At 41.3% G+C, this 25,447-nt stretch overlaps 2 protein-coding genes across 2 annotated transcripts in view; one reads left to right on the top strand and one right to left on the bottom strand.

Annotated features, from left to right (window-relative positions):
• The window catches only part of KLHL22 (kelch like family member 22), a 303,656-nt gene that overhangs the window by 190,606 nt on the left and 87,603 nt on the right, over positions 1-25,447 (bottom strand). The window lies entirely within an intron of this gene.
• CABIN1 (calcineurin binding protein 1) overlaps positions 1-25,447 on the top strand; it is a 116,572-nt gene that overhangs the window by 89,600 nt on the left and 1,525 nt on the right. The window contains exons 33-37 of the mRNA XM_071445630.1: positions 151-792; positions 1,201-1,275; positions 11,058-11,343; positions 22,966-23,130; positions 24,844-25,070. Of these exons, the coding sequence (XP_071301731.1) occupies positions 151-792; positions 1,201-1,275; positions 11,058-11,343; positions 22,966-23,130; positions 24,844-25,070 (1,395 nt within the window). The remainder of the gene's footprint in view (positions 1-150; positions 793-1,200; positions 1,276-11,057; positions 11,344-22,965; positions 23,131-24,843; positions 25,071-25,447) is intronic.

Here is a 25,447-nt window from a genome sequence, read left to right as displayed (position 1 = left end):
GGAACAAAAAAGAGTGAACACAGAATAAATGCATTTTCTTCAGCAGAAGCAGTAATGAAAGGTACTGGTCAATATTCATGATAGTTTCAGCTGTGCTCAACTGCTTTATGATTTCAATGATAACAGAAAGGAATGATTTCTTTTATTAAGGTTTCAGAGGATCAGGGTTCCAAGTCTTCTAGCCTTGCTTCAGGAAGGATGACAACAGACGTGTCCAATAAAAGCAGTGCTGAAGAGGGGAAGGATGTGCTCCCCAAAAAGGCCGTTCTGTCAGATGGAGCAGTGCATGGTACTGAAAATGGAGTGAAGGAAGCCACCCAGGGACAAATCCCCCATGCTATGGACATATTGGAGCAGGAGGACAGGAGTGACAAGGAGATTAAAGAGCTTCCTGGCCTTGGCTCAGCTGAGCCCATGGATCTTGATGGCTTTTCCAATGACCCTGACAAAATTGATTCTTCCTGTAAGCGCGGCGAGCCGGAGCGGCTGCAGCCCGGCCGGAGCTCCAAGGACAGGGCTCCCGAGAGCAGGACTCCAGAACTTTCCTTGGAGGAGCTCAGCATCAGCTCAAAACACCAGCAGCAGGCAGCTAAAGGAACAATTCAAGCAGCACCTACAGAAGAACCTGTCCAGAGGTCAAGCAGGAAGAGGAAATTACTTGAGGATGTGGAGTCTGGAAAAACACTTCTGCTCGATGCTTATCGAGTGTGGCAGCAGGGCCAGAAAGTTATGGCCTATGACCTGGGCAAAATTGAGAAGATCATGTCTGAAACATACATGCTGATTAAACAGGTATTGTGTGATTAATTGGCATTTGTCTCTGTGGCCTCAGGTTTTAGGGTCTAACAGGAATTGCTAAACCAAGCCCTTTATCTGTGTAAAACCTTCCCAAAGAACCATTCTCTTGACAAGGTCACTGCTGGGGATAGGGAGTAGATTTCTCCATGTTTTAAAACTAAATTTCTGAAATTAGTTAAGAGCTGTAGTACCACTTACATGGTGTTTGTTCAGCTAAACGTTAGTTTGAATTGAGAGAGCTGGGTATTTATCTTTGGGGATGTGCTCCTGAATAATTTAAGGTCAGCATTTTGCTGTAGAACTGCTGCTTCCATGCTCTACATCCCCATTTCATCTCCATTTAATTAGATTTATAGATGAGCTAAGTAATTATGACTTCATTAGTTGTGGTTCTGTGTTCAGGTGGATGAAGAAGCAGCACTCGAACAGGCAGTCAAGTTTTGCCAGGTGCATATGGGAGCATCAGCACAGAAACAGGTAAGCTCTGAAACCTTTGAGTGCTGCTTTTATGAGTCTGTACAGACAAATCTGTTGCTGAGTGTCTGCAGCACCTAGAAATGCCCACTTTCCTTGCACTGGTGCCATCTGCATTAGTAGGAAGATCACCCCTTCATTAGTGTCAGTGCTCCTGTTTATAGCAGGCTTGCAGGATTGTTTTCATGCCCAAAAGCTTTTGGGGAAACCCCAAATGATCTTCAAATTGAAATATTTATGGCATACTACAATTTCCCTAATGTCCACATCATAGCCCAGCATTTCATGGATGGTAATTACTTCTCTCTGCTCCCTAAGGGCTCCAACCTCATCAGCTCTTGCCTTGCTGGCATTGCACTCTGCTCCAGAGATACCAGATAGATTTTCTTTAACTCTGTTAAAAACAAACTGTTACTCAGTTTGTTTTTAGCTTGTAGTTTCTGGGTTTACTAAGGAAACAATTATAATAGCTGTAAATGGATCATTATTTCTCAGTTCTGAATGTGAAATCAAGGCCAAGAAGAAAACTGGATGAATGACATATTTATTGGTGTTCATTTTGCAGCCCCAAAGTATTTACTAGATTTGTATTTTCCATAATTTTTGTTCAGTTAAAATGTGCTTTTCTATAGTGCATCTCTTAGCAGAGTAATAGGAGAGGATGTAAGAGGAAAGGTAGGTTTTTTTTCTTTATTAGGTTTTCATGGAAGTAACTTTCTCCAATTTGTGCCCCTCAGGAAGTCAGTAACATTGTTCCATTGAACTATAGGAATGAACAGAAATGTCAAGAGAGGTATTTAGTACAAGTGTTGGCTTGCTTGTAGTCTGGTATTTCAGGTTTTAAATTTTTTTAATAAATAAATGTTAGCTCAGCATGGTAAACCTTTTTTAGTTTATTTTAGGGAAAAAATAGACATCATCACACTGTGATTTATGACTTCAAAATAAAAAGAATTTGCTAGAAAGCTTCTTTAAAAAGTAATGTTACTGTTGCTTTTTTTGGATGTGTTCACCTTTTTAAAAACCACTCACCAAATTCTCCTTTATCAACCCAATTCCTTGCTGGGCTTTCTTGAAGGTTCAGGGAATGTCACTGCTCTTCCTGTTTTTCCAGCAGTCTCCAGGCACTCAGGCATGTGGCAAAACATGAGAATGGTGAAAAAGCTGCACACAAACTAATCCTGAGAGTAGAGACAATAGGTGAGCTAGTATTTAACAGCACTGGGAGCACTAAGATTTCCTGTTAAATCACTTGAAATAAAACATGCCCCTTCACATGCTGCACTTGGAAGCTTTCCCTCTTAGGAAGCAGTCCCAGCTAACGAGGTTATTACATCCTGCACTCTCATTTTGCTCTGCTCCTAGCAGGATCTTGCAAGCTGTGTGAAGCTGCTCCTACAGCACTGTGAATTAGTGTGGAGACACAGGAATAGCCACTCTTGTAGACATCTGTCTGTTTTCAGCAGACTGAATCCTGTTTTATTTAAAATTGGCAAGTATTTGCCTTCTGTAAGCAAATGATGTCATGTACAGAGCTGCTGCAGCAGGGGAAATGCTTTGTTCCTGCATGGTTTCAGTGGGTTTGCAGGGCCTGTGGTTCTTCAGTCACTTAGCCCAAGAAATTGACAGTAAAAAAAGAAAAAAAAAGGCATAAAATCCACCTTGAAATATGTCTTTTTTCAGCTGGCTCTTGTATTTTAAAGTTGCAGGCATTATATTGTTTCTTTATGAAAGTTTTCACTTGCTACTAAAATTAGGCATTACTTAAATTCTGGCTTTTCAACTTTCTTCCAGAGCAGTCAGAGTTTCTAACCTAAATATTTAACAACAATGTTAAAACCTCTCCAGGCACAAGCAGGAAACAATAGAGCAGTCATGAGAGCAGCTGGACAAAGTGGGTCCTTACACTTCTGTGAGCAGATCTAATCTTTTTAATGGCTTGGCAAGGCTGTGACCCTTTGACTTGGTTTCAGAAATCCTCTCTAGTTCTTAGGAGTGTTTTGAGCCATTGAGAGGCACATCACCTACAAAATCAGCTAAAAACATGGCAAGTGGCTGAGAAAGAAGCTTTGAAGAAGGCAGAAAATGCAGAGGTACAAAACCTTGCCATGATAAGTTCCAGTGCTCCTGGAGGACTGGAGAAATTGGAGTGTTTGCCATCAATTCCAAAAATTGATATGAAATGATGTTCTGTGTAAGTTGCTGGGACATTTCTTTCAGTATCAATATTAATATTTTTTTAGTGATATATTAATCAACTCCAGCACAATTTGGTTCACACTTTACAGAGTGGTGATGCAACATTTTTAAGTGCTGATATTAATGCTGTTGTGGAGAAAGGTGTGGCCAAAAGTAATTCATTCCTCCAGTTTTTGTCCTTTTCCCTTTAAATTCTTAAGTGTGAATAAGACTTTTGATATGCACCTATCAAATGGGCTGAAATCCAGTGGTGGTAGCTGGATCTTTAGCAATCAAGTAACTAAAGTTACCCTGGAGATTAATTGACCTTCTGAGGAAGCAGCAGTTTGAAGGTTTCTTGCTCTTTTCTTTGATTTTTCTGTCTGAGAATGTTATCTGAAAGATTTGCAGAGATCCTGAAAGCAGTCATCTCAGTTGCTCTGAGTTATATTTTTAGTCTTGCCAACTGTGATTTTCTCTATGAAATTAATGGTCCCTGCAAATGGAGTTCTTGTTGAGGGAGGAGGAAAGGTTGAGGCAGACTGGTGTGATTTTGAACAGCATTGTACTTAATGCCTTGTCCTGAGGACCAAGGAGGGGACATGCTGGCAGGGCTGAGGATTCTAGAGAATTAGAGAATTCCTAATAGACCTTTCCATTGACTGCCTGAAATTGCTCTTGGGAAATCCTTCATTTTATGCTCTTAAGGACACACTGAGATGGGAAAGTTATTGCAGTACAAGCTAAGGTGAAGCTTTGTATTGCACAGAATATTCTATACATGCATGTGGAGATACTTTAGTTTAAGAGCCCATCTGTCTTCTGTGTTCCTGTAATCTGAAAAGGTATTTTTATTACTGTGGACTTAATATTAAATTCCTTAGAACTAAAAGTACATCTTTCACCAGTGCTGAAAGTCAAGACAGTTAAAACTCTGTGGTTGTGTGTTGGGATCTAATGTATCACTGATCCTGAGAACTGAATTTATATAAAACAAATACTTTAAAACATTGTAAAAATCAACATTGCACACAGGGCTGGATTTAACATCTCTAAAAATACAAGAGTGTTCAGAGGCCAAGTTCCAAAATGCCACTGAGTCTCTGGTCCTGGGTTGTGACCCCTGAGAATCTGGGGCTCTGTAGGAAGCCCTGGTAACGGGTGGTGTTGTAGGAGCTGAAATTTCTATTGGCTCTTCAAGGTATAGTATATCATCCAAATGTCATGAGAAGGGGCTATTTCAACATTGCTGAGTTATTTAAGACTCACTGCTGCCTTAGCCAAAAAATCCTTGCTCTGGGACCAACTCCATCCCTGAAGTGTCGGGGAGAGAAAGGAAATTTTCAACTGCTCTTTGCTGCTCCATCTGCCAGGCCTTGAGCTCTCCCTGCTTGCTTCTGGCTGCCCAAATTCTCCCTTTCACCTTTTGCTTCACTTGCCTCCTCCTCAGGAACACAACCATGGCCACCTTCTCCCCCTGGCTGCTGCCAAACTCCAAGTGCTTTCCCCATTTCCCTCTGTCAACCTCCAGTCAAAACACATCAGCAGATTTCAGTGTCAGCTCTAATTAAAAGTGATGCTTCATGAAGCTACTACCAGAATCAAAACAATGACTTTTATTACAAACACAATCAGGTTATGCAAATGAGCCTTTCAGGCTCCTGGCAGGCTGCCAGGGTGATCCCTGATTTTTATAAAGTTCTGCTGCTGCTGTTGTGATAGAAAAGTGTTGTTTTATATAGAAGTGTTGTAGTATAAAGGTGCTGCTTTAGTGCTCTTCCTGCCCTTCTCTAGTTCAGAACAGGTAACTGAGGTCTTGTTTTCTCCTTCCACCGGTTTTTACTCCTTCCCAGGGCTGTGATCAGTAGTCTGAATTCACAATTTCATACTGAAGAGTTTTCTGGGGTCATTGGTGGGTTTGATCTGTGAGGGCTGTGCTGAACCCCCACACAAGAAGCTCAGATGGACTCTGGAGCAGGGCTCTGCTGATGGGACCTCTCAGGGAATGTGATATTGCACTTGGAAAGGAAAACATTTTCTGCTGTGAGTGAAGCTAGAGGGCACTCCCATGGATTCTTCCCCTTCTGCTGTGGAATGCAGTCAGCACTGCAGTGACATGGGCTCTCAGGCATTTTTCTTCAAGGAGAAAACTTGAGAGTGACTTCTTTGAACTGCCTTGGGTGTCTAGAGCGTTTTCTTCTCAAATTCTCACATTATAAAAAACCCACAAAGCAACAAACCACCAAGCTGTTCTCTTCAGGAAACAGCTAAAAGCCTTCTGTAAAGGCACTTTGCTGGGAATGGGAGGAGATTAGGAGAATATTAAATAATTAGAAAATAATCATCTTCTACCTCATGTGTTTTCTCCCCCTTTTTGTTCCACCCACATGCTGCTAATTTTCATCTTTTCTTCCTGCACATCAAGACGTCAGAGACTGCTTACAGAAAAAGTTGTTTTTCCTGAGTTGTCTGTATGCTTTATTAATGCAGCAAAGATGACAAGAAAGGAGGGGGAAGGAGGAGGTGGGGATGGGGGGGACAAAAGGACGAGCTCTTTCATGGTCTCCTACCAAAGGGTGACCATTTTGCTCACTGTTGCATTTGCCAGTTGCCATGGCATCCCCCTCTCACTCTATCCTGGAGGTGTATTCTTGATATAATTAACAGCTCTCCTCCTTCTGTCTCCTGCAGAAAGCAATCATTAAGTGAACATGAAGGAAAGAAAAGACACTTTTTAGCTTTTACTTTGTATATTAATGTTTTTTCATCCTGCTACCTGGTCTCTCTTGGTGCAATAATGATGTTTTTGTGTATGGAAGTGTTGCTGTAGTATGGCTGCAGGACACTGAGCCCCTGCTTGCATTTGTGTTAATGGGAGTTTTAATTAGGCTAAAGTTCAATCTTATGTATGTAAACCTTTGTTATTTTCTGTATAAAAAGTGGTCTTGGGAAAGAAAAGGTTCTTCAGGATCCTGATCATGGATATTGCTGCTATTTGTGATGCACCTAGAGGAAAACTTCCAAATGTTATTTATTTCAAATGCTGCTGTAGAGAGATTGAGGGGGGAAAAAAAGAATGGACAGGCATAATTTAATTAAAACACAATATTGAGCAGAAGTTGGAGTGGTAATACTGTGGAATGTGGCCAGCAAATTGTTCAGGCAGTTTGTGTGACAGGGGATGTTCTGGTGTCCTTTAAAAATAAACACCTTTGTGTGAGGTGGGTTCTGACTTCAGTCCCACCAGAGTGCTAAACTCAGGCATGGGAGTAATTGAAAAAAAAAAAAAAAAAGAAATCACAAGAAAATGTTATGTAACAGTTGCAGTTCCAGCATCTTTCATTAGGAAACTTTTGTTGGGAAAGCTGTCACTTTCCCTTTCTGGAACATTTGGTTGTTAATTTTTCCCACAGCCACAGAGCAGCGAGCTCTCCCCAAAGCAGGAGTGGGAAGGTTGCTGGAGGATTTCTTTGTTTTTCAAAACGTGGTTTTTAAAAACAGCAAGTGTGGTAAAAACAGACCCTTGGTCAGGTTCTCTGGTTTATGATTTCACAGGCTGCAAAGTCAATTTTTGCTCATGTTTTATCTTAATGCTGGATTTCTTTTAGCTGCTGCTGAAGTGCCTCTCTGGGAAACTGTAGGGAGCTATTTTTTCCAGTAACATCTGTGAAAAAATTCTGCACTTTTGCTGATAATTTTATTGGTGAAAGAAAGGCTGTCCCAGTGCTGGATTTCCAGCATTTTCCTTACTTGTTTTTACATCAGCTTTCAGCATGGGAAGGGTTTGTCCATCAGCTGTGAAGCTGAATGAACTCTCTGAGAAGAGTGCTGAAATAGTCCAGGTTCTAACAAATAAAGAGACTGATTTTGTAACCTAAGTCAGAAATAGTCACAATATTCACACAGGCATCCATCCTAGTTACTCATTTACATTTCAGCTTTTTACATTCTTCAAAATGAAAACAGTTTTTGCTAGGTTTTTAAAAGAGAATTAAGATAGTGGGCTCTTTATGGAAGCAGTGGATCATCCATGACACCTCATTTGGATATTAATAATGAGCCTTAAATATTTCTTCCACCACTTTGATATAGTAGTCAATACAAAAGTAGTGCTGCAAACCCTTCAGGACCTCATGCTTTTTAAAAAATCTAGAAGGAAGTCCAGTCTTGACTAGAGGAACCTGTAATTGCAATGAAAGACAGGAAGAAATCAGATAAGAGATTTTATCTTAATTCAGTTCTATTCACATGTGCTGTAAGTAACATGAAATGTTAGAAAATATTCATTTCTTCTTGGTGACTGAAGGCACTCTGTAATAGTGGTGGTAACAGAGGCACTGAGTGTGGTGAGATGGATTGGAGGGGGGAAAAGGAGAAGTTCTGAGTCACAAGTGACTGAGATTTGGCTTAGTACCACAGCTTAGTAAAAACTAAAAAATAATCTTCTGATGAGAAACCACATAAAACACTGGGGAAGGTTTGCCTCTCCATTTCCTACTGTCTGCTGTGGAAAACAGTCTTTATTGTGCCTTACTGGTGGTTTAGCAGTGGAGACAGATGAACAAAAGGCTTCTGGTAAATCCAGGGCTGCTGTGCTGAGTTTTCCTGGGTTTATTTCTCAGCTGGGTGTTATTAGGTGCTGTTTTCCTGGAGATCTGCAGGATGATGAAATGTGGCCCCATAAGAGCAGTGGAGCTGGTGGCATTCCCTGAGCTGCCTGGTGTGGGTAGCATCACCTGCTCTGATCAGAGGTGCTGGGATTCTTGCCCTACACTAAACCCCAAATCTTGTAAAGAACCTGGGCCTCACTGTGGTTCCAATCTGGGCTTTGTGCTTCCAGCTTTTGGATGGCTGCAGTTCCTGAGTGCAGTCAAAACACACAGAGCAGGTTTAAATCCCTTTTCTTAAGGCTCTGGGAGTTGCAGAGTGCACAGTAACCAACAATGGGGTTTTAGTACTTGGCTCTGATTTTAAAGAGAGCTTTCTCTTTTTTCTTTTCCACTCCCACCCCCTTTTTTGAAAAAAAAAACAAAATCAGTGTGTGATTTTTTTTGTTTTTCCTCCCAAGCTCTCAGTTTCATTGGGTTGAAAAGAACCTGTCTGTTTACAGCAGCCTGAGACAACTCTTCACCAGGCCACATCTGGAAAATTCCCTTTAAAGTATAAACACAATAATCTTGGTGTTGATTTCTTTTGTATAAGGCTGCACTTTTTGACTACATATTAGAATTTTTGATCATGGTTTTCCTGAATCAGAAACATCACGTTTCTTTATTATTTTTGTATTTTTATTATTTTTTTGTAAATAAAATGTTTTTTAAGCTTTATTATTTTTAATTCTTTTAAAAGCTTTATTATTTTTTTGTAAATAAAATGTTTTTTAAGCTTTATTATTTTTAATTCTTTTAAAAGCTTTATTATTTTTTTGTAAATAAAATGTTTTTTAAGCTTTATTATTTTTAATTCTTTTAAAAGCTTTATTATTTTTTTGGTAAATAAAATGTTTTTTAAGCTTTATTATTTTTAATTCTTTTAAAAGCTTTATTATTTTTTTGTAAATAAATTTTTTTTTGTAAATAAAATGTTTCAATTCTCTGGAAAAAGAGCTGGGATGTTTCATCCTGGTGAAGAGAAGAATAATGGAGAATAAGGTTATAGAATTGTGATTTTCAGCAGAAAGGAAGGAACCAGACAAGAGGCACCATTTAAAGTTGCAGCAAGAGAAATTTGGATGAAATGACTGGAAACAAATGTTCACTGGGAAGGTGGTAAAACACTGGAAAGGGGCCTGGAGAGGCTCTGGAATCTCCTCCTCTGGCAGTGTTTGGGCTGGGCTGGCCCTGGCCCCAGTGAGCTGATGGAGCTGGGAAGTTGGACTGGAGACCTCTGCACTCTCTCGAATCATTTTTCATCTGAATTCCATCCAAATACTGCTGAGTTACTTTCCAAATGTCCCTTTTCTGGCTCTGCAAATAGCTGTGCATTTTTGTAGAGATCTGAGGTGCAGATCCATTTTTAACATCTATGTACCTAAGTTGTACCTTGCTGTGTTTCTCCAGAACAAAATCTGGATACAATACAAGCACAGAAATGTCAGGTTCTACATCACCCATTATGCAAGTTAATGAAGTGCAGGGGTGTGAAGGGCTTTCCCTTTAAATCACAGCTGAAAACATTTCCTCAAGTGATCTCACTTCTAGCTTGAGGCTTGCTCCTGCAGTTCCATTTCCAGGTTTCTGTGATCCCATTTGTGTGTTGAGACCTTTAGTTTTGGAACTGATGCTTTAAGCACCAGAAACTTGCTGTTTTCAGAGGCAGAACAGACCTTTTTTGATCCAGTGTGGTAATTGTTGTGAATATAGCTGCTGAATTTTCTTTTTTTTTTTTTTTGTGTACACATAGAATCTGGCAGGTTTTAATTGTATGCTTTTTAGAGATTGATTAATCAAGTTCAGGAACTTCAAAAATACATTCTGCCAATTATTTTTTTTTAAATGTACTTGTGTGCTCTCTACCTTTGAATTTTAAGTATGCATTTTCTCCACCTGAAAGCTGCTCTGTTCTCTCAGTGAAATTCTACTGACTTTTCTGGCTTTGTAATAAATCTTTGGTCATCTAGGACATTAGGGTCCAATTTGATTTTACATTTGACAGCTGAATCCTGCTTCTGTTTCAGACATTCTTACTCTTATCATCCTGCTTAAAATGAGGGGTTTTTTTCTTGTTAGAGGTATGAGGCAAACAATTAAACATCTGAGAATTCTATCTGACTGCATCTTTTATGATCCAATAAATCTCCATTAACTGAAAACTGTAGAGAGTGTAAAATAAATGCTTTCTGTGGCCTCACAAGCAAGAATACTTTATTTGATTACTGATAAAAGTTATAGAGAAGATATTCATTTTATGGGGACTTTTATTCCCTTCTTTGGTGAATTTATGTCCCACTTCTACCTTCTGTCTGTATAATAAATGACACTGCACTCAATTTTTAGCATGGCTTTGGAGAGGAGCGCTGCTCTTGGTGCCTCTCTTGCTGTGCACAGGCAGCAGATCTGCCTGAGCCTGCTTCAGCTGGACCTCAGTGCTCTCAGTTCTGCACTTGTCAGGAATTTATGGTTTGGAGTTATGCTCATCTCTTATTTCACAAGTGAATACTTCTTCTATTTTCTCCATTTCTTCTCACATCATTCACTAAGAATTATTTCTTGTGATAATTTGCAAAGTCTCTTAAAGCAGTGCAGATCTGTTTTTTCAGGTCAAGCACTTGTCAATGTATTTTTAAATGAAAGAAATATGTTTCTGTTTACAGGAGATTGTAACTCATGCTTAATTGCAGAGTTCAGGGAAGCATGTTATGTTGTGAGGGATGTGTTAAATTAAACTTTGTAAATGTGAATAAGTGTTCAAGTGCTAGTTTGATAAACAGGCAATAAAGAACAGAAAAATAATCCATAAAGGAGAAAAGATTTCTTTGGAATAGTGATTGAGTCATTGTTCTATTCATTTAAAGAGAGTGTTTTCTGTCCATGAGATGAGTTGCCTGCAGGTAGCACAGAGTCAGTGCCCTGCAGAGTTTTTCTCACTGCTGCCCCTTTTCTGTGCAGGCCACAGGAGAAGCGCCCACAACCCCAAAGCACCCGAAGGACACCCGGGAGAGCTTCTTCCCAGTAGCCCCAGCCACACTGCATCCCACCCCGGTGAATGCAGACACTGTGACTCCTGAAAACCTCCTGAGACTGAACGAGCTGCATTCCAAATCCAAGCCAGCCTCCTCCTCTTCATCCTCCTCATCCTCGGCGTGCTCGGTGCCGCCGGAGCCGCAGCGGGAGCCGGAGCAGCCGCGGGGCCAGGGCACAGAGGCTGCCCCCAGCATGGGGGATGCTGCTCCTGGTAAGTCTCAGCCAGGGAGCTCCTTCTGGCCCCCTCTGATCAGATTCCACCTGCTGAGGTAGTGCCTGAGCTCTGATTCTGTCCCCTTTTCTCATCACTGCACCACCTTCGAGAGGCTACACAGGTTTTTGTTGTGATCCTCAAGTGGATCTGTATAATCAATACTTTAATTTATGGGATGGATTAAAAGAGTGACCACTCCATGTTACTTGTGTGTGAAATCATGAAATAGCAGCCTGAAAATAGTCATCTCTTTTAGAGAATTGAAGTGTCTAGCAGCACTAAAATGAAAATTATTTTGCTTTCTTCAATGAGTTGAGGATCCATTTCTTTTAACATTTAAAAAGATGTAAGGTAAGGTGATTACAATTAAAATAAACTGGTGAGCAGCCTAAATCTGTCTTAGAAGTGCTTGATTAACATAATTAGCTGTGCAGCTCTCACTGCCCAGCATATGTGAGTGTGGAGCTACATAACACTGATGAACAAGATTCTGCACGGTCTACAAAGTTAGCTTATCATCACTATTATGTTGCACATTGCAGAAAAGAAGCATCTGACAGGACCAGAATGTTGGAATATGTTATTTATAGCCCTGGTGTGGTTATGTGCCAGGTTAGAGCACAGGAAAGGACTGAAGAAGCCAAACAAATGTTATTTATTCTATAGCATGATTGTGGGATTTGTTGATGACTGTATTATGTAATTGGTCCTATACAGTTTCCTAGATGAGGAAAGAACAAATGAGAATGCTGTCATTTGCTTTAGTGCTGTCATGGCAGGTTGGCTTGTTAGCACACAAATCTCTGTGCTGGGCAATACTGATCCACTCTGGGGAGTGAAGTAAGATCAGACCCAATTTCAGACTTGCCCAAAGAGGTGGCTGGCAGTATTTGTGGGACACTGTGCATGTTAAGGTGGCACAGCACCTGCCATAGGCTGTACTTTGTTGCAGCTTTAGCAGAAGCACTGGCTGAAAAAGCATCTGCTGCTGCCTGTGCTCACTCCATCTGTTTACAAGGCTGGGCCCAGCACTACTCACAAAATGCCTTCGACAAGTCAGGGGAGCCCAGATAAAGTTATGAATGAACCACATCTAAACCAGGTATTGTGGAAAATGATGCATGAAGAGACAGTGGAGATAGTGTCCAGATCTGTGGGACAGGAGGTTTTCTTAGTTTGGAGTTGTGACTTTGTAAAGTTTTTGTCTTTGTACTCCTTGGATGTCATTTCTTTCCTTATGTAATCAGCCTTGTTATTTGAATGCACATAGTCTGAATTCATCAGCAGTGAAGAGCAAGTTAGGGAGAAATAGGTTTTCCCAATTTGCTAATCTCTGAGTACAGAACAAAACTGAAATTTAACATCTAGTATCAGCAGTTGTATTAACATCTAGCAGTTGTATTGTCTAATTTTCCTTTTTCACAGTTCCAGGGGAGATTGCCTTAGGAAGGGAAAAGAGAAAAGGGGAGTGATGAGGAAGGAATGGCCTAGTCTGTGTGTAAATTACATTTGTTACTCTCCTTGGGAAGCAAAAGAATGGAGTTGCCTGGTGTCATGAGATGTCTTGTCTGGCTTGCTCAGCAGGGAGTAATTTGGGTTTGTGCCTAGAGACAACAGGGGAGGAAAAACTGAATCCTCTGTGAAGCTCTTAGGGGCTTGCTAAGGAGCCTGGTGTAGGAATGACAATGCTGGGAAGAACTCAGGCATTCTGTGGCTTTCAAACAGAACTCAGAAGCATTTCTGATGTGCTTTCCTCTCTGCAACTCCCCAGGCCACGTTGCAGTGATTGGAACATTTATTGTAATCTTTTGGCTTTCTGGGCTTCGTTAAGGTTGCAGAGTAGATATTGTTCATTCTTCTTTGATGGTTTCTCTCCATCATTTTGGTTGAGGGAGATGGAAGGGTTAGCTGCCAGAATTACACCCCAGAAACTGAACATCAAGAGGCTCTGTCTCCAAAGCCCAGTGCTGAATGCCTGAGTTGTATCTGGCTCTCAGCCCTACCTGACAGGTCATTTCTCTAGCTGAGAGAGACACCAATTACTGCTGTGTCCTTTCTTCCTCTTTTCTTTTTAATTCTCCTGCCTTTGCATCCACCTTCTCTAAAAAGAGCTAGTTATCATTCTGTTACAACCCTTTTTCATCTGCCTTCCTTTAGTTCTGTTTGGGTAAAAACTCCTCCCATTTTTAGAGTAAACTGTTCTCAACTCTTTTGTCTCATAACCTCTACCTGTACCTACTTATTCACGTGGAAGTATTCCACATCAGAGAGTATTAGCTGCTCTCATTTTCTCTGATTTCACCCAGGAAAAGGGTTTGTTTTTCCAAGCATTGTTGATGCTGTGCCACTCATTTCTGATGTAAATGTTTTCCTGAGATTTTGTCTGGTGCATGACTAATGGTGCAGAGCACAGCAAGATGGAGTCCAGCAGCAGAGGGGTGATGGTGGCAGTTTCAGCAAAACACCTTCCTACATTTGGGTAAAAATGTGCTTGGGACTCTGAGCCTTCCTAGCTCAGCCTAACATTTCTCTGGGGAAGCTAAAATAGGACAATTAAGGTAAACTCCCTCCAGCCTGTCACACTGTTCCAGTATTACATGGCTCTAAATTGCTGAAAAATCTTGACATTTTCTTCTTGGCTGTCCTTATTGCAATAATGATTTTTATGAGGAATGAACAGGAAGACATTCACATTTGAGTTCTGATACCAAGAGGAGGTTTTTATACCTGGAATTATTTAAAGTTCTGTGTTTTGCTTAAAGCCAGCTATTTACCAGTTGGAATATAAAATCCAAGTAGAAGACTCCTCACTATTAATTTTTTGTCCATTTATGGCCTAAGCAGTTCAATATAAAAGCAAGGTCATGATAAAGCTGTCCAAAGTTAGAAACTCAAAGCTGGGGAAGACAATTCCTTGTGTTGTGCAGGGAAGTGGCACTCCATAAGCCATGGGAATATCCTGCTGTAATTTCAGATGTTTGTGAAATGGGCACAACAGGGGAAGTAGAGGTGTAAAAATAGTTCAGCCTGTAGAACTTGGAGAGTTTCAGAAGCACAAGAAATAAATACAAGAGAGGACATTGTGTGGAAAGAGGAGCAGACTATTGCACAGAGAGCTATGAAGTTAAAGTGTTTGAGTGTGTGCAGGCAGCTGCAGAATCCTTGAAAGGCAAATGTTCCAAGTAAAGAGGGTTTTGAAGTGGGAAATCCTAGGAATTCAGTGACACTAAGTAGGGTTGGAATGTGACATTTCACCCTGTAGGATAACTGGGTGCTGGAGTCACAGGAGAGCTGTGAGGTGTAAGGAGCATCTTTACCCTGAAGTCTGCAACTTAATTTATTTTAGCGATTGATGCATGACTTTGGGTTCTCAGAAGACTGAGGAATGAACTGAATGTTTTCCTAAGGCATCACCACAGAGAATGTAAACCATCATTCTGTACTGGCAGCACCTCTGCTATTAAAGCATTGCATGGCACAAGGGCCCACCTCCATTCCTTGGAGTTTCTGGATACCAAACTTCAGTGGGCATCCACAATTCCTGTTCCTGGGTGAAAGAATGGTGAAATAATTCTGGTTCCTGGGTGAAAGAATGGTGAAATAATTCTGGTTCCTGGGTGAAAGAATGGTGAAATAATTCCTGTTCCTGGGTGAAAGAATGGTGAAATAATTCTTGTTCCTGGGTGAAATAATGGTGAAATAATTCCTGTTCCTGGGTGAAAGAATGGTGAAATAATTCCTGTTCCTGGGTGAAAGAATGGTGAAATTATTCTGGTTCCTGGGTGAAAGAATGGTGAAATAATTCCTGTTCCTGGGTGAAATAATGGTGAAATAATTCTTGTTCCTGGGTGAAATAATAGAGCTTGTACTTTGCCATCAGAAGTTGAGCTTAACCTCATACTGGTCTCAGTGGCTCCTGAGATTGCTTGTCATGGATTTCCAAAGAAGAAAACACAGATTTTAGGAGCCTGTAGTTCAGTGTTTTGACAACTTCTCTTCTTACACAAAGGTATTTGGCCCCGTTGTCTATACCTTATTTTAACTATGCATTTCAATTCAATTTTTTTAAAATTAAATTGAATTGCCTATAGTAATTTTTTAAATTACTATAAGTAGTAACATTCAACTCTCTTAATTGCAGTCAGGTTTTTTTTCCTTGTTTTTTCTGTTGAATTCAAAATTGTGCTGTAGAGCACAGAGTTTTCTCAACAGATGACTCAAAAAAAGATGAAATAGAAAAGTTAGGCAGGCCAAGGACCTGTGGCCTGGTGTGAGCTCCCTTCAGGTGGAGCTTCTCTCTTCAATGCATGTGTTCTTCTGCTCTGCTGTCTTGTGGCACTTGTATGCATCTTACTTTCACTGCTTTCTCCTCCATTTCTTGAGGAGAGTGTTGACTTGTTGACTTGTTCTGGTTTTTGACAGCTCTCTTCCTCAGTTCCCAAGGCTGGATCTCTCCTAGGCTTTAAAGCATCTTTAAATGCTGGGGTAGAAGCTCCTGCCCACCCACCTGTGAGTGACTGAAGAGTCACCAGTGGGGATCAGCCAGGCTTCCCCAGTGAGCTCTGCAGCACTCTCTGATCTCCTGCTGCTTCAGCCTCCTTGGCTCTGGTATTCTCACTTCCCCATGTCTCATCTATGCTTTTTGTGAAGCTTTTTATTTTTCACAATGGGTGCACTCTGAAAACAACTCGACTGCTGAATGTCAGCAGGGGTTTCCTGTTTGTGAATGACTTCTTAATTCCTTTTTGCAGTGCTCAGACAGTACCAGTCAGTGATGGCTCTTCCTCTTCCCTTTGGAAATTGTGCTGATTTACCTCCTGTCGAAACAAACTCATTGCACAAGAATTGTTCAGTACACTTAATGTCTATTTCTGATATGTGCACTGCAGATTCCTGAAGTTTTATTTACTCAATCCAATGTAGTGCAGAAAATCTTTTGACATTAAAACTGTCATAATTTTTGTGTACCTATGTTGGATCAGCAAGAACAAGCAGGGCAGGGCCAGCAGAGGCAGGTGAGGTGATGGTTTGAAGCCAGGGTTTAGCACTCAGGGCAGGTCTGTGCTCCAGGAGCCTCTCTAGCCCTGTGCACTCTTAAATCTCCCTGAAAATCCTGGAGAGCCATTGCCCTGTGGATGCCTTGCACTACTGGAACACATTTTTTGCAGATTTTTGTCAAGGAGCATGGTAGCAATGCTTTATGGTTGCAATATGGTTCAGTTTCACTAGTCTTAGATTGCTGTCAGCAGCATAAAATTTACATATATTCCTGCACAAAGGCAGACTGAAGAGAGATGTAGTTATAAGTCCTCTGCACAGGTATTGTGTTGCTTACAAAGTACTTAGAAAATTGTGGGGTGTCATTACATTCACTTGAGAGATTTTTCTGCCAGCTGCTTTTGCTAATTTCCTTGTGCTTAGCTGGCTGTCAGGGCAGAGGAGGGAGAAATCCTGATGCTAAGGGGAAGCTCTTACAGCTTTTGTTAGGCAACTCCTGAAGAAATTCCAGAAGCAGGAGACTGCAAATGACTGTTCCTGTCCACAGCTGCTGCTGTGATGCTCTCCACATGATGTGTCCTTGCTGAGCCAGATATGAAACAAATATCAATTAGCTGTGTTTTGATAAAGCCATTTGAATGTTCATGTAGTTGAATATCAAACTGTTGTCTTTTTGATCTAGGCTCATTGTTTGCTCTTTTAAATTGAAGTTTTGTTTAAAAAAAAAAGAGAAAGGATTGAACTTCAGGGTTTTTCTTTAGCTACATGCATGCCAGGTTTCTGCACCTCCAGGACAGCTGGTGGGGGCAGGAAATGGTTTTAGACACAGGAATTCTCTGTCTCTGCTGGCACACTGGCCCCAGCAGGGCTGTTGGAGGGATCTGGGAGTTAGCATGGGCCAGGGACTATTTCCAGGAAGCACTTTCAAAGCAGGCACCCATTTTCAATTTCAGGCTGTTCATGGTCTGTGACAGCTGACCTCAGCATTAGGAAGTTTTGGGGTATGTCTCATTTGACTGTACAGTACACTCTCCCTGCTCAGGACCTAGTGATAAATATAGCACTGTGCTGTGCTATTGCACTGCAAACTTCTGCTCACCAGACTGCTTCAATTCCTTTTCTTTCAGGACCAACAGAACTTGTGTTCTGCAGCTTTTTGCCTCCAAAATTACTCCAATGCTTAATTTTTAACATACGACTTTGTGTGTCAGCTTTGAATGTAATTTCCTGCATTTGGCATTTCAAGTCAAATACTTCTTTCTACAGCTATATGCACTAAAGGCACTTGGCAGTGCTTTTTTAGAAATAAATTTAATAGCAGGATATTTGGAATGAATGTAGAGAAAGCAAGGCTACCAAGTGTACCTGCCACATGCTGTGATGAGCGAGGTAGCCTGGCTGGCTGCTGTGCTACCTCATGGCTAAAGGCTCTGTTGTTTCTGTGTTTCTGCATCTTAACTCTGCTCAGCTGAGCCAACCCCTGTTCCAGTGCAGTCTTTCTGCTGACTTAGTAGCACAGCTCATAAGGAAACTCTGAGCTCCTTCAAATTCAGGCTTTCCATGGCCTTTGCAACTGCTGTGTGGGGAAAAAAGCTGTATTAATTCCCAGCACACTGGAGAGCTAGGCTGATGGAATAGAGAAAGTGAATTGTTTTCACATTAGTATTATTCCTTGGAAATGTGGTAAGATACTTCCTCCACTATGTCAGGGAGCAAAGGATCAGACGTGTTTCCATGGGGTGGAAAAACAATCAAATATTCCCAGCCTTGTACAGCAAATGACCTGTGTGTGCTGTGGGTGGCCACCAGTGCAGAGTGAACCAGTTGTTACTGGGACCAGGAAGAGAAGTGTTTCCTGGGGTCTGGAGGCACACAGAATTCAATCTCTTGAGGCAGTTGGAAGGCAAGGTAGTACAAACCAGCTAAATTCTTCTGATGTGTTTTCAGGTTTTTTGTCTTGACACAGGGAACTGCTGGGGAAGGGGTTTTGCAGAGGGATGAAGGCAAGTGGTGCAAGTACATTAAAAAGGAATACATAAAAAGATGTATTATAAAATATATATAAATATATAAAAAAATATGTACCCCTTTTTAAGTGCTTTATTTAAGCACTTGAGGTTGTTGTCTGTTCACTTTTCCTTGTATTTTCTTTTGAAATGATGTTAATATTTTGTCCTGGAGTTCAAAGCTCAGCTCCTTCTTCTTTCCCATAATGAAATGGTGCTTTGTGCATGCACTCTGTGTTGCCTGTATTCTTTAACATATCTGTGCTGTAATACTTCAAACTGCTTCTGTTAGAAACTGGAAAATGTTTTTTCCAGGTGCTAGTCACATTTTCTGGGCTTCCAGTTGTAATGTTAGAGGTTTAGAGCATGACTAAAGAATTTTTTTCAACTCCATACAAGATGTTTTATAACACTAATATTAATGCCTCATACCTGACAGCACAATGCAATCCAATCAGTCAGTGCTCAGTGCAGAGGGACCAGAGCAGCTGCTTACTGCTTACACTAGCACTGCTTTTAAACTTTCTCCACATCTCCAAATTGCCAAGGGATTATTTTTGCCGGCGTTATTTTGGATTTTTCTGTGCAGCAGAATAGCAGAGCGAGCGGTGTGGGTACAGGAGCGGTTGCAGGGTTGTGTAATCAGTGTGTTGATAGTGTGTGGATGAATGCATGTGTGCATTCTGTGCTGAGGAGCTGGGAGAGGATATTAACTGTGATGAAGTCATGAACCCAGGCGCCCGCTATAGGCATCTGCAAACACTGGTTACCCTGGCAACAAGTGGGAAGAGGTTGGAGAGGAAAGCTGGAGTAGGTTGTTGCATTGAATTGTTTCTTCCTCACTAAAGCAGGGAGATGTTGAAAGGTATGATGTCCCTCTTTCTGTCTCGTGTACTATTTTATATGGATTTAGGCAGCTGTTGGGAAAGGGAAGGCTAAAAAAAAAATTCTGGTAATGCAGCTCGATTGGAGAGGAACTTTTCAGTATCAATAGTGACGTGCATTGCAAATCTGTGCTTTTCTCTGTGTGCTTAATTTCTGTGTCTTGTGTTGTGAGAGTGCTAAATGGGTCTCCAGAGTACAGCACTGCCCCATCCTCACCTGGGGACGAGTGCTTCTTGCATATTCTATCTTCAGAAACTGGTTTGATTTTCAACTGGGTTTGTAGAGCTAATGTTTGAAAACCTGCCAAGACAGTACAAGTACAGGGTAATACTGAAAGATTTATTAACTGATATTAAATCTGAGCTTCTGAACACCTTCAGAATGTGCTGCACTTGTATTCTGGTGTTCTCACACTTGTGCAGAATATTGTGGCTCACGAGTTAGTGGAGTCTTTACCTCCCTGGGGAAAGTTTTTATTAGAAGAACTAGGACATTATGTTCAGGGCTCTAACAGCATCTTCCTCAAAACAAATATTAAAATATTCTCTTCAGAAATCTGTTTTAGACAAATAATGAGGAGATCCAGCTGTTTATTCTTGATTGTCCTTCCTTGTTTTGATATTTTTGTCTGTAATGAAAAAAGAACGAATATCTGTGCAATATATTAAAGTATAAATTATGATATGTACACCGAAAAACCAATTCTTGCTATTTTCAAGAAGTCTAAGAAATATTTTGTTTATTAACTTTATTTTTAACTTGGTCACTTGAATGGTATTGTTTCTATTTAAATAAAAAACCTAAAATTGCACAGTCCTGAAAGAATAAAGTGTATGACCCAGTCAGGAAATAGAATTCTGTAACTGTATTGAACATCTCTGACAGCAAGGGATTGATTAACAGTGCTTCTTGATTTCTATTGTACTGAAAGGCACATTTAATAGAATATTAACAAATATTGTTTCTAGAAGTGCAGTGATAGAAATGCACAGTGTGCTGGACTCCTGCCCTTTCATTTCTATTCACTTCTACATTAAAAATTGCTGTCAGATATTTTATTCCAATTTAAATCTAATTTTACTGCACTGTAAAACTGCATCTTCCAAACTTGAAAAAATATATTCTGGAAGATGGAGATGTGTATGAGGATGCTGATGGCTCTTGAGAGAGCACAGACTGATACCAGTCTAGTAGCATCTTCCTAGAATTAGGCTGCTCAAAAGAGCTTTTGTCAGTGGGCCATAATTTAGTTAAAATAAAGTACAGCAAATCAGTTTAAGCAATGATATATCTTACAATCAAACAAATATTGTAATCAGCATAAGAAGTAGAGTTTTGTCATTAAATAATAATGCAAATCAGAGCTCTTACTCTGTATTGTGAACTAATAAGTCCCTAATGTAGTTAAGTAGTAGAGTAGATACAGAACTGCTCTCAGTTAGCAGTACAGTTGAGGCTGTAGCATTTGCAGTTTGTTTGTGTATTTCTGTACCTGCTAAGTTAATGACTGGTTTGTATTCTGGGTTAATAAGTGGATAAGAAAGATTCTGTTAGTACTTACCCTGCTTAAGATGGTGATTCTGGAGGGCTGGAGTGAGTTGAGAATGAGTTGACTTCTCCTCTGTCTTGTGGAGTAATCTGAAATCATCATCATTTTCATCCTGCTTTTCTTCAGATCTTGTTGTAGCCATGTCAGTGTGGGAGTGCTCTGGGTTCAGACTGCAGCCTGTGGTCAGCACCAGGGATGGGATCTGTGGGATGGGATGGGATGGGATCCATGGGATAGGATCCAGGGATGGGATGGGATCCATGGGATGGGATCCAGGGATGGGATGGGATCCATGGGATGGGATCCATGGGATGGGATCCAGGGATGGGATCCAGGGATGGGATGGGATGTGGATGTGCTGGCCTGGGGCTGCTCTTTGGCAGCATGGGGTTAAATCCCTGTGTGCTGCTGGAAAGGGCAGCAGACCCAGGGATCCTTCAGCTGTCCTCTGCTTCTTCAGAAGGGAAACAACACTTTGGGATTTTCCTACTCGAGCTCCCTACAGTTAAGCCCTTCCTTCTGCCTTGTTCTCAGCTGATTTGGTCTATTAATACATGTACAGATGCAAGTATTATTTTCCTACTCCCAGTGCTGTATTTTGAAGTATCCAGAGAGAAATGTGCAGGAGAGTGCTGAGAACGACAAGCACATTCATCTGCATTAGGCTGTTCCATTTTGTGCTGGATAGTGAGTGGAACATCTCAGAACAGGAGCTGCCTGTGAACTGGGCTGTAGTGGGTGACCTTTCCTTTTTGGGAGCTATTGGACACTTCTCTACAAGCAGTCTCATTTATCTTAAGGGTTATGTCAGCTTTCAGCTACAAGTCTAGATGATGGGGCTTTTTCTTTACCTATGAAAATGAGTGGATGAAAGAGCAGCCTGCTTTCCTGAGCTTTTTTCATACAGGTTATTCAAGAACCATAGAAATGATAACTCTTTTTAAAAGTTGCATCTTTCAAACTGTGTAGATCAGACTGTTAAGCTGTGATGTTTTCTAAAGCAGTTTCTGCAAGGGGAACTCTTGTACAGGAGAATATTACCATGGTAAATTCCGAGATCTTCTCTATATTGGTGGAGATGGAGAAGTGTTTTCAACACTTGAGGGGGTGGGAGCAGTTTTCCAATGAAGAAAAGTTAAAATATGTATTCCTTTTTAAGACGTTGCATGGTCAAAATCCCAAATTAATTTAGAGCATTGCCATACAAAGAATTTTAGAGCAAGTGAGACTGTGACTATCCACTGCATGTGCTGGTCCATGAAAGCTGCCTGTGCAACCTTAGCCTGTGGAAACAGGAGGTGATTCAGATTAGGCTAGGCAGCCCTTTGTTTTTTGAGGAATGTCTTCATTTTTAACAGAGAATCAGAGCTTGTTTGTGTGTCCATAGCCTTGAAAGGGTCACTGCCCTGCCCCACGAGGGCACTGGCAGGTTTCAGTAGCTCAGTGAAGATGACTCCTGCTATGTACAACATGCAGCCCAGCGTGTCAGAAAGCTGCTTTTACACTGCACTCCTTTAAAAGCAGCTACAGCTGGTACATCATAACAAGGCTGGATTCTGAGTTGCAAACATCCCAGGTTCTAGAATAGCAGAAGGTGGGAATTTTAGGCTGATCTATTTATAGAGGTACAGTGGATGTATCAGTGAAGAGTGGGCATTCAGGATCACTTGATATTGGTTTCATGAGCAATGGATTTGGCCCTGGTAGGGGATGTTGACAGTAATGAGTCTTCCTTGGCCCTGAGCTGTGCTCAGTGGAGCAGGTACTGTGGCTGGAGATCAGAGAGGGCCCCACTGATCACAGCTGGCCCTGCATTAAGGGTGCTGGATTTTGCTCTGCAGCTCTTCCTCCCAGCCCTCCCAGCTCAGCTCATGCTCAGCTCTCTGTGTTTCTGCAGATGTGCAGAGATGACAAAATGTCAACCTCAAAATTTTTTTTCCTTCGCTATTTAAATGACGTTTACCTTTTTTTAAGAGTTTGAATTGATGGCACTACTATGAAAAAGTTGCTTTTGCCATCTTAACTTGCCAATATTTCATTTCACTCAGTCATGTTACGGTTTAGAAACAGAGCAAGGGTTAAAAGGATTTTTCTACCTGTTGGTTAGACAGCAAAAGGATTGAGGCTTAGGAGAGAGATCAGGATGTCTCTTAATCTGTGAATTATATTTCATTACTAAAGAGGAAGAAGAGCTTGAAGTGCCTTTGGAGGGGCTTGGATTCCAGCAGCAGGAGTCCCGGCTTTGTCAGCAGATGAAAATGGCAACGGTCGCGCCACCGCCAGAGCCTGTGTGCTGGCACGTGGAGCCCGTGCCCAGCACAAATTCAGGACATGTTTGTACCCCAGGTAGGAGCTTCCTGTGCCTCAGGCAATTCTGAAGTGGGGTGGTGAGCTGTGCATCCTCTGTAGGCACTGATTGCTTGGACAGCTGGATTGGCATGCCTCAGTTTCCCTGCCTGCCTTGCAGTCAGGTACTGCAGAGTTTGATGCATTCCTGGCACTGCCTGAGCTTCCTGGGCAGGAGCCCTCCCATCCCTTGGTGGGCATTGTGGTTCCTGCATGTCCAGCATGCTAAATACCATGGCAGCAAAGCCAGATAAAAAACCTCCAGGACCAGCTTTCATGCAATATAGCTTGTTCATCCTTTAAAGCAGAATTTTTCTTTTAATTGCAGTCTTATATGGGGTAGTATGATAACAGTTTGGATTGCACTGTTGGGATATTTAGCAGAAGGAAATGGTTTTTCACCAAACTGACTCAGTCTAAGTAAACATAAAAACCAGCATTACAGCAGTTAGTGTGTTCTATCCCTCCTCTGCCCTCTTCCCAAGAGAAGAAGTTGGTGTTTTAATTGAAAAAAATGTAAAACCTGGTATTTCAGGCAAGCATAATCTAGATTTTCATGTTTGGAGTATCTTGTTTTTCCTTATTTATGAGAGCAGATCATCCTGTGTCTGATTACTGTCTGGAAGGATTGGCTGCCCATGGAGATGGGTCACTGACCTTGATGGAAAGCCATGCCTCATTTGCTGTGGCAGCTCTTACATTCCTGTGTGCTGTTGAGAACATGCAATTCAATTTTACATCCCTTAGTAGTTTGCTCTGCTGCTGCCTGTTTCTAGGTTAGCATTAGAAAACTGGCATTTTATTTTGCTGTGTGTAAGTGGCCATGTCCATTCCTAATATCTGCAGAGGTGGATTTGACAATACTGGATCTGAAAAAATGTATATGAACACCTGTCATTATTGCCAAACTGAGAAAGGTTCTGGTCTTACCATTTATATAGTTTCTAAAAAATAATCTGCACTCCATGTGAAGCAGCATTATTAGTAAGAAATCTCTTTTAACAAATACTCAGTTTTTAACACTGCAGCATTGTCATCTCCTGGTTATTGTTGTGTCTAGATAATTTTGTAATGTGATGGTGCCTGGGGAAGGGCTGGATCCTTGTGGGATGTATTCAATAAACACTCTGAGCAACTGTAGAGGCCCCAGGCTGAGGCACTGGGGAGGGATGTGGGAATGCTGCTCACCAGTGTGGGAGCCAGTGCCATGAGCCCACCAAGGAGGCAGGATCATGGCAGGGTTTGTAACAGGGACATTTTCACAAGTGTCACCATAGATTTTTCTCTGATTGTTGAGGAGTTGCTCTCTCTGTAATTGCAGAGACAAGGCTGGGGTGGAGGAAATGAAGGCTCCTATAAAGCAGGAGAGCTTTGTTTGTTGCATTGCAGGATGGAGAGACAGGAGATGATTGCATCTGACCCAGTGGGAAGATGGTGTTTGTGGTAGATGTAGATGGCCAGTGCTGCACTACCATTTGTTGTGCTTGGGCAGGTTGGGTTTCTGACATCCAGTAAGATTTTTTTAATTACTGTTGGTTTCCAGTTGTCATTCTACAATCTTTTTTTCTGGTTCTAAGCTTTGGTTGTTGCAAGGCTTGAAGAAAGGCCTTTTGAGCCTGCCTTACATCTAACAATGAACTCCACCCTCTTCTTTGACATCTGAAATCCTAGATAACTTCCTAACATATTTTTTCCTTGCTGTTTTGTGTTTAGCCTCCAGTTCCAAGCCTGAACTCAGCTCCAGTTCACAGACTTTGGGAAGTCAGCAGAACAAGACAGATGGCACCCGAGTAAAAACTCGCATTCTGCCCAACATGCCAAAGCTTTTCATACCTTCATCTGTCACCAAATTTCCACCTGAGATCACTGTCACTCCACCCACTCCCACCCTCCTTTCTCCAAAGGGCAGCATTTCAGAAGAGACCAAGCAAAAATTAAAGGTAATAAAAGGGAAACAGTAATTTTTTAGATTATTGTTTTTATCTTAATTCTCCCCTCAATAAAATACTTGTATGAAAGAAGCAACAGTTCATGTCCCCAGTTCATAACCAGAGGTAGATAAGTAGTGGAAGGAGGTGCTAGCTCTTACCAGCAGGAGCCAGTTCTTAAAAGACTGGTGAAATACTGGCTGTGGGTGAAATGAGATCTATTCTAGTCCCTATCCCTTTTCTGAGGGATTGGAAAAAATTACAAAAATGGCTGAGTGACCCATTGCAGTTCTTAGATGAGTGGAAGCTGCCAGAACCTTAACTGTGGGGAAGCCTACTGTAAATGTTATGTGGTTTTACATTAGAATGACATCTTTTATCAACACAAG

This window comes from Agelaius tricolor, unplaced genomic scaffold, assembly GCF_023055355.1.
Source record: "Agelaius tricolor isolate 1412-34295 unplaced genomic scaffold, bAgeTri1.0.p SCAF_20, whole genome shotgun sequence".
Lineage (NCBI taxonomy): Eukaryota > Metazoa > Chordata > Aves > Passeriformes > Icteridae > Agelaius > Agelaius tricolor.
The sequence above is the reverse complement of the archived record's forward strand: the minus strand, read 5'-3'. Positions and strand labels throughout refer to the sequence as shown.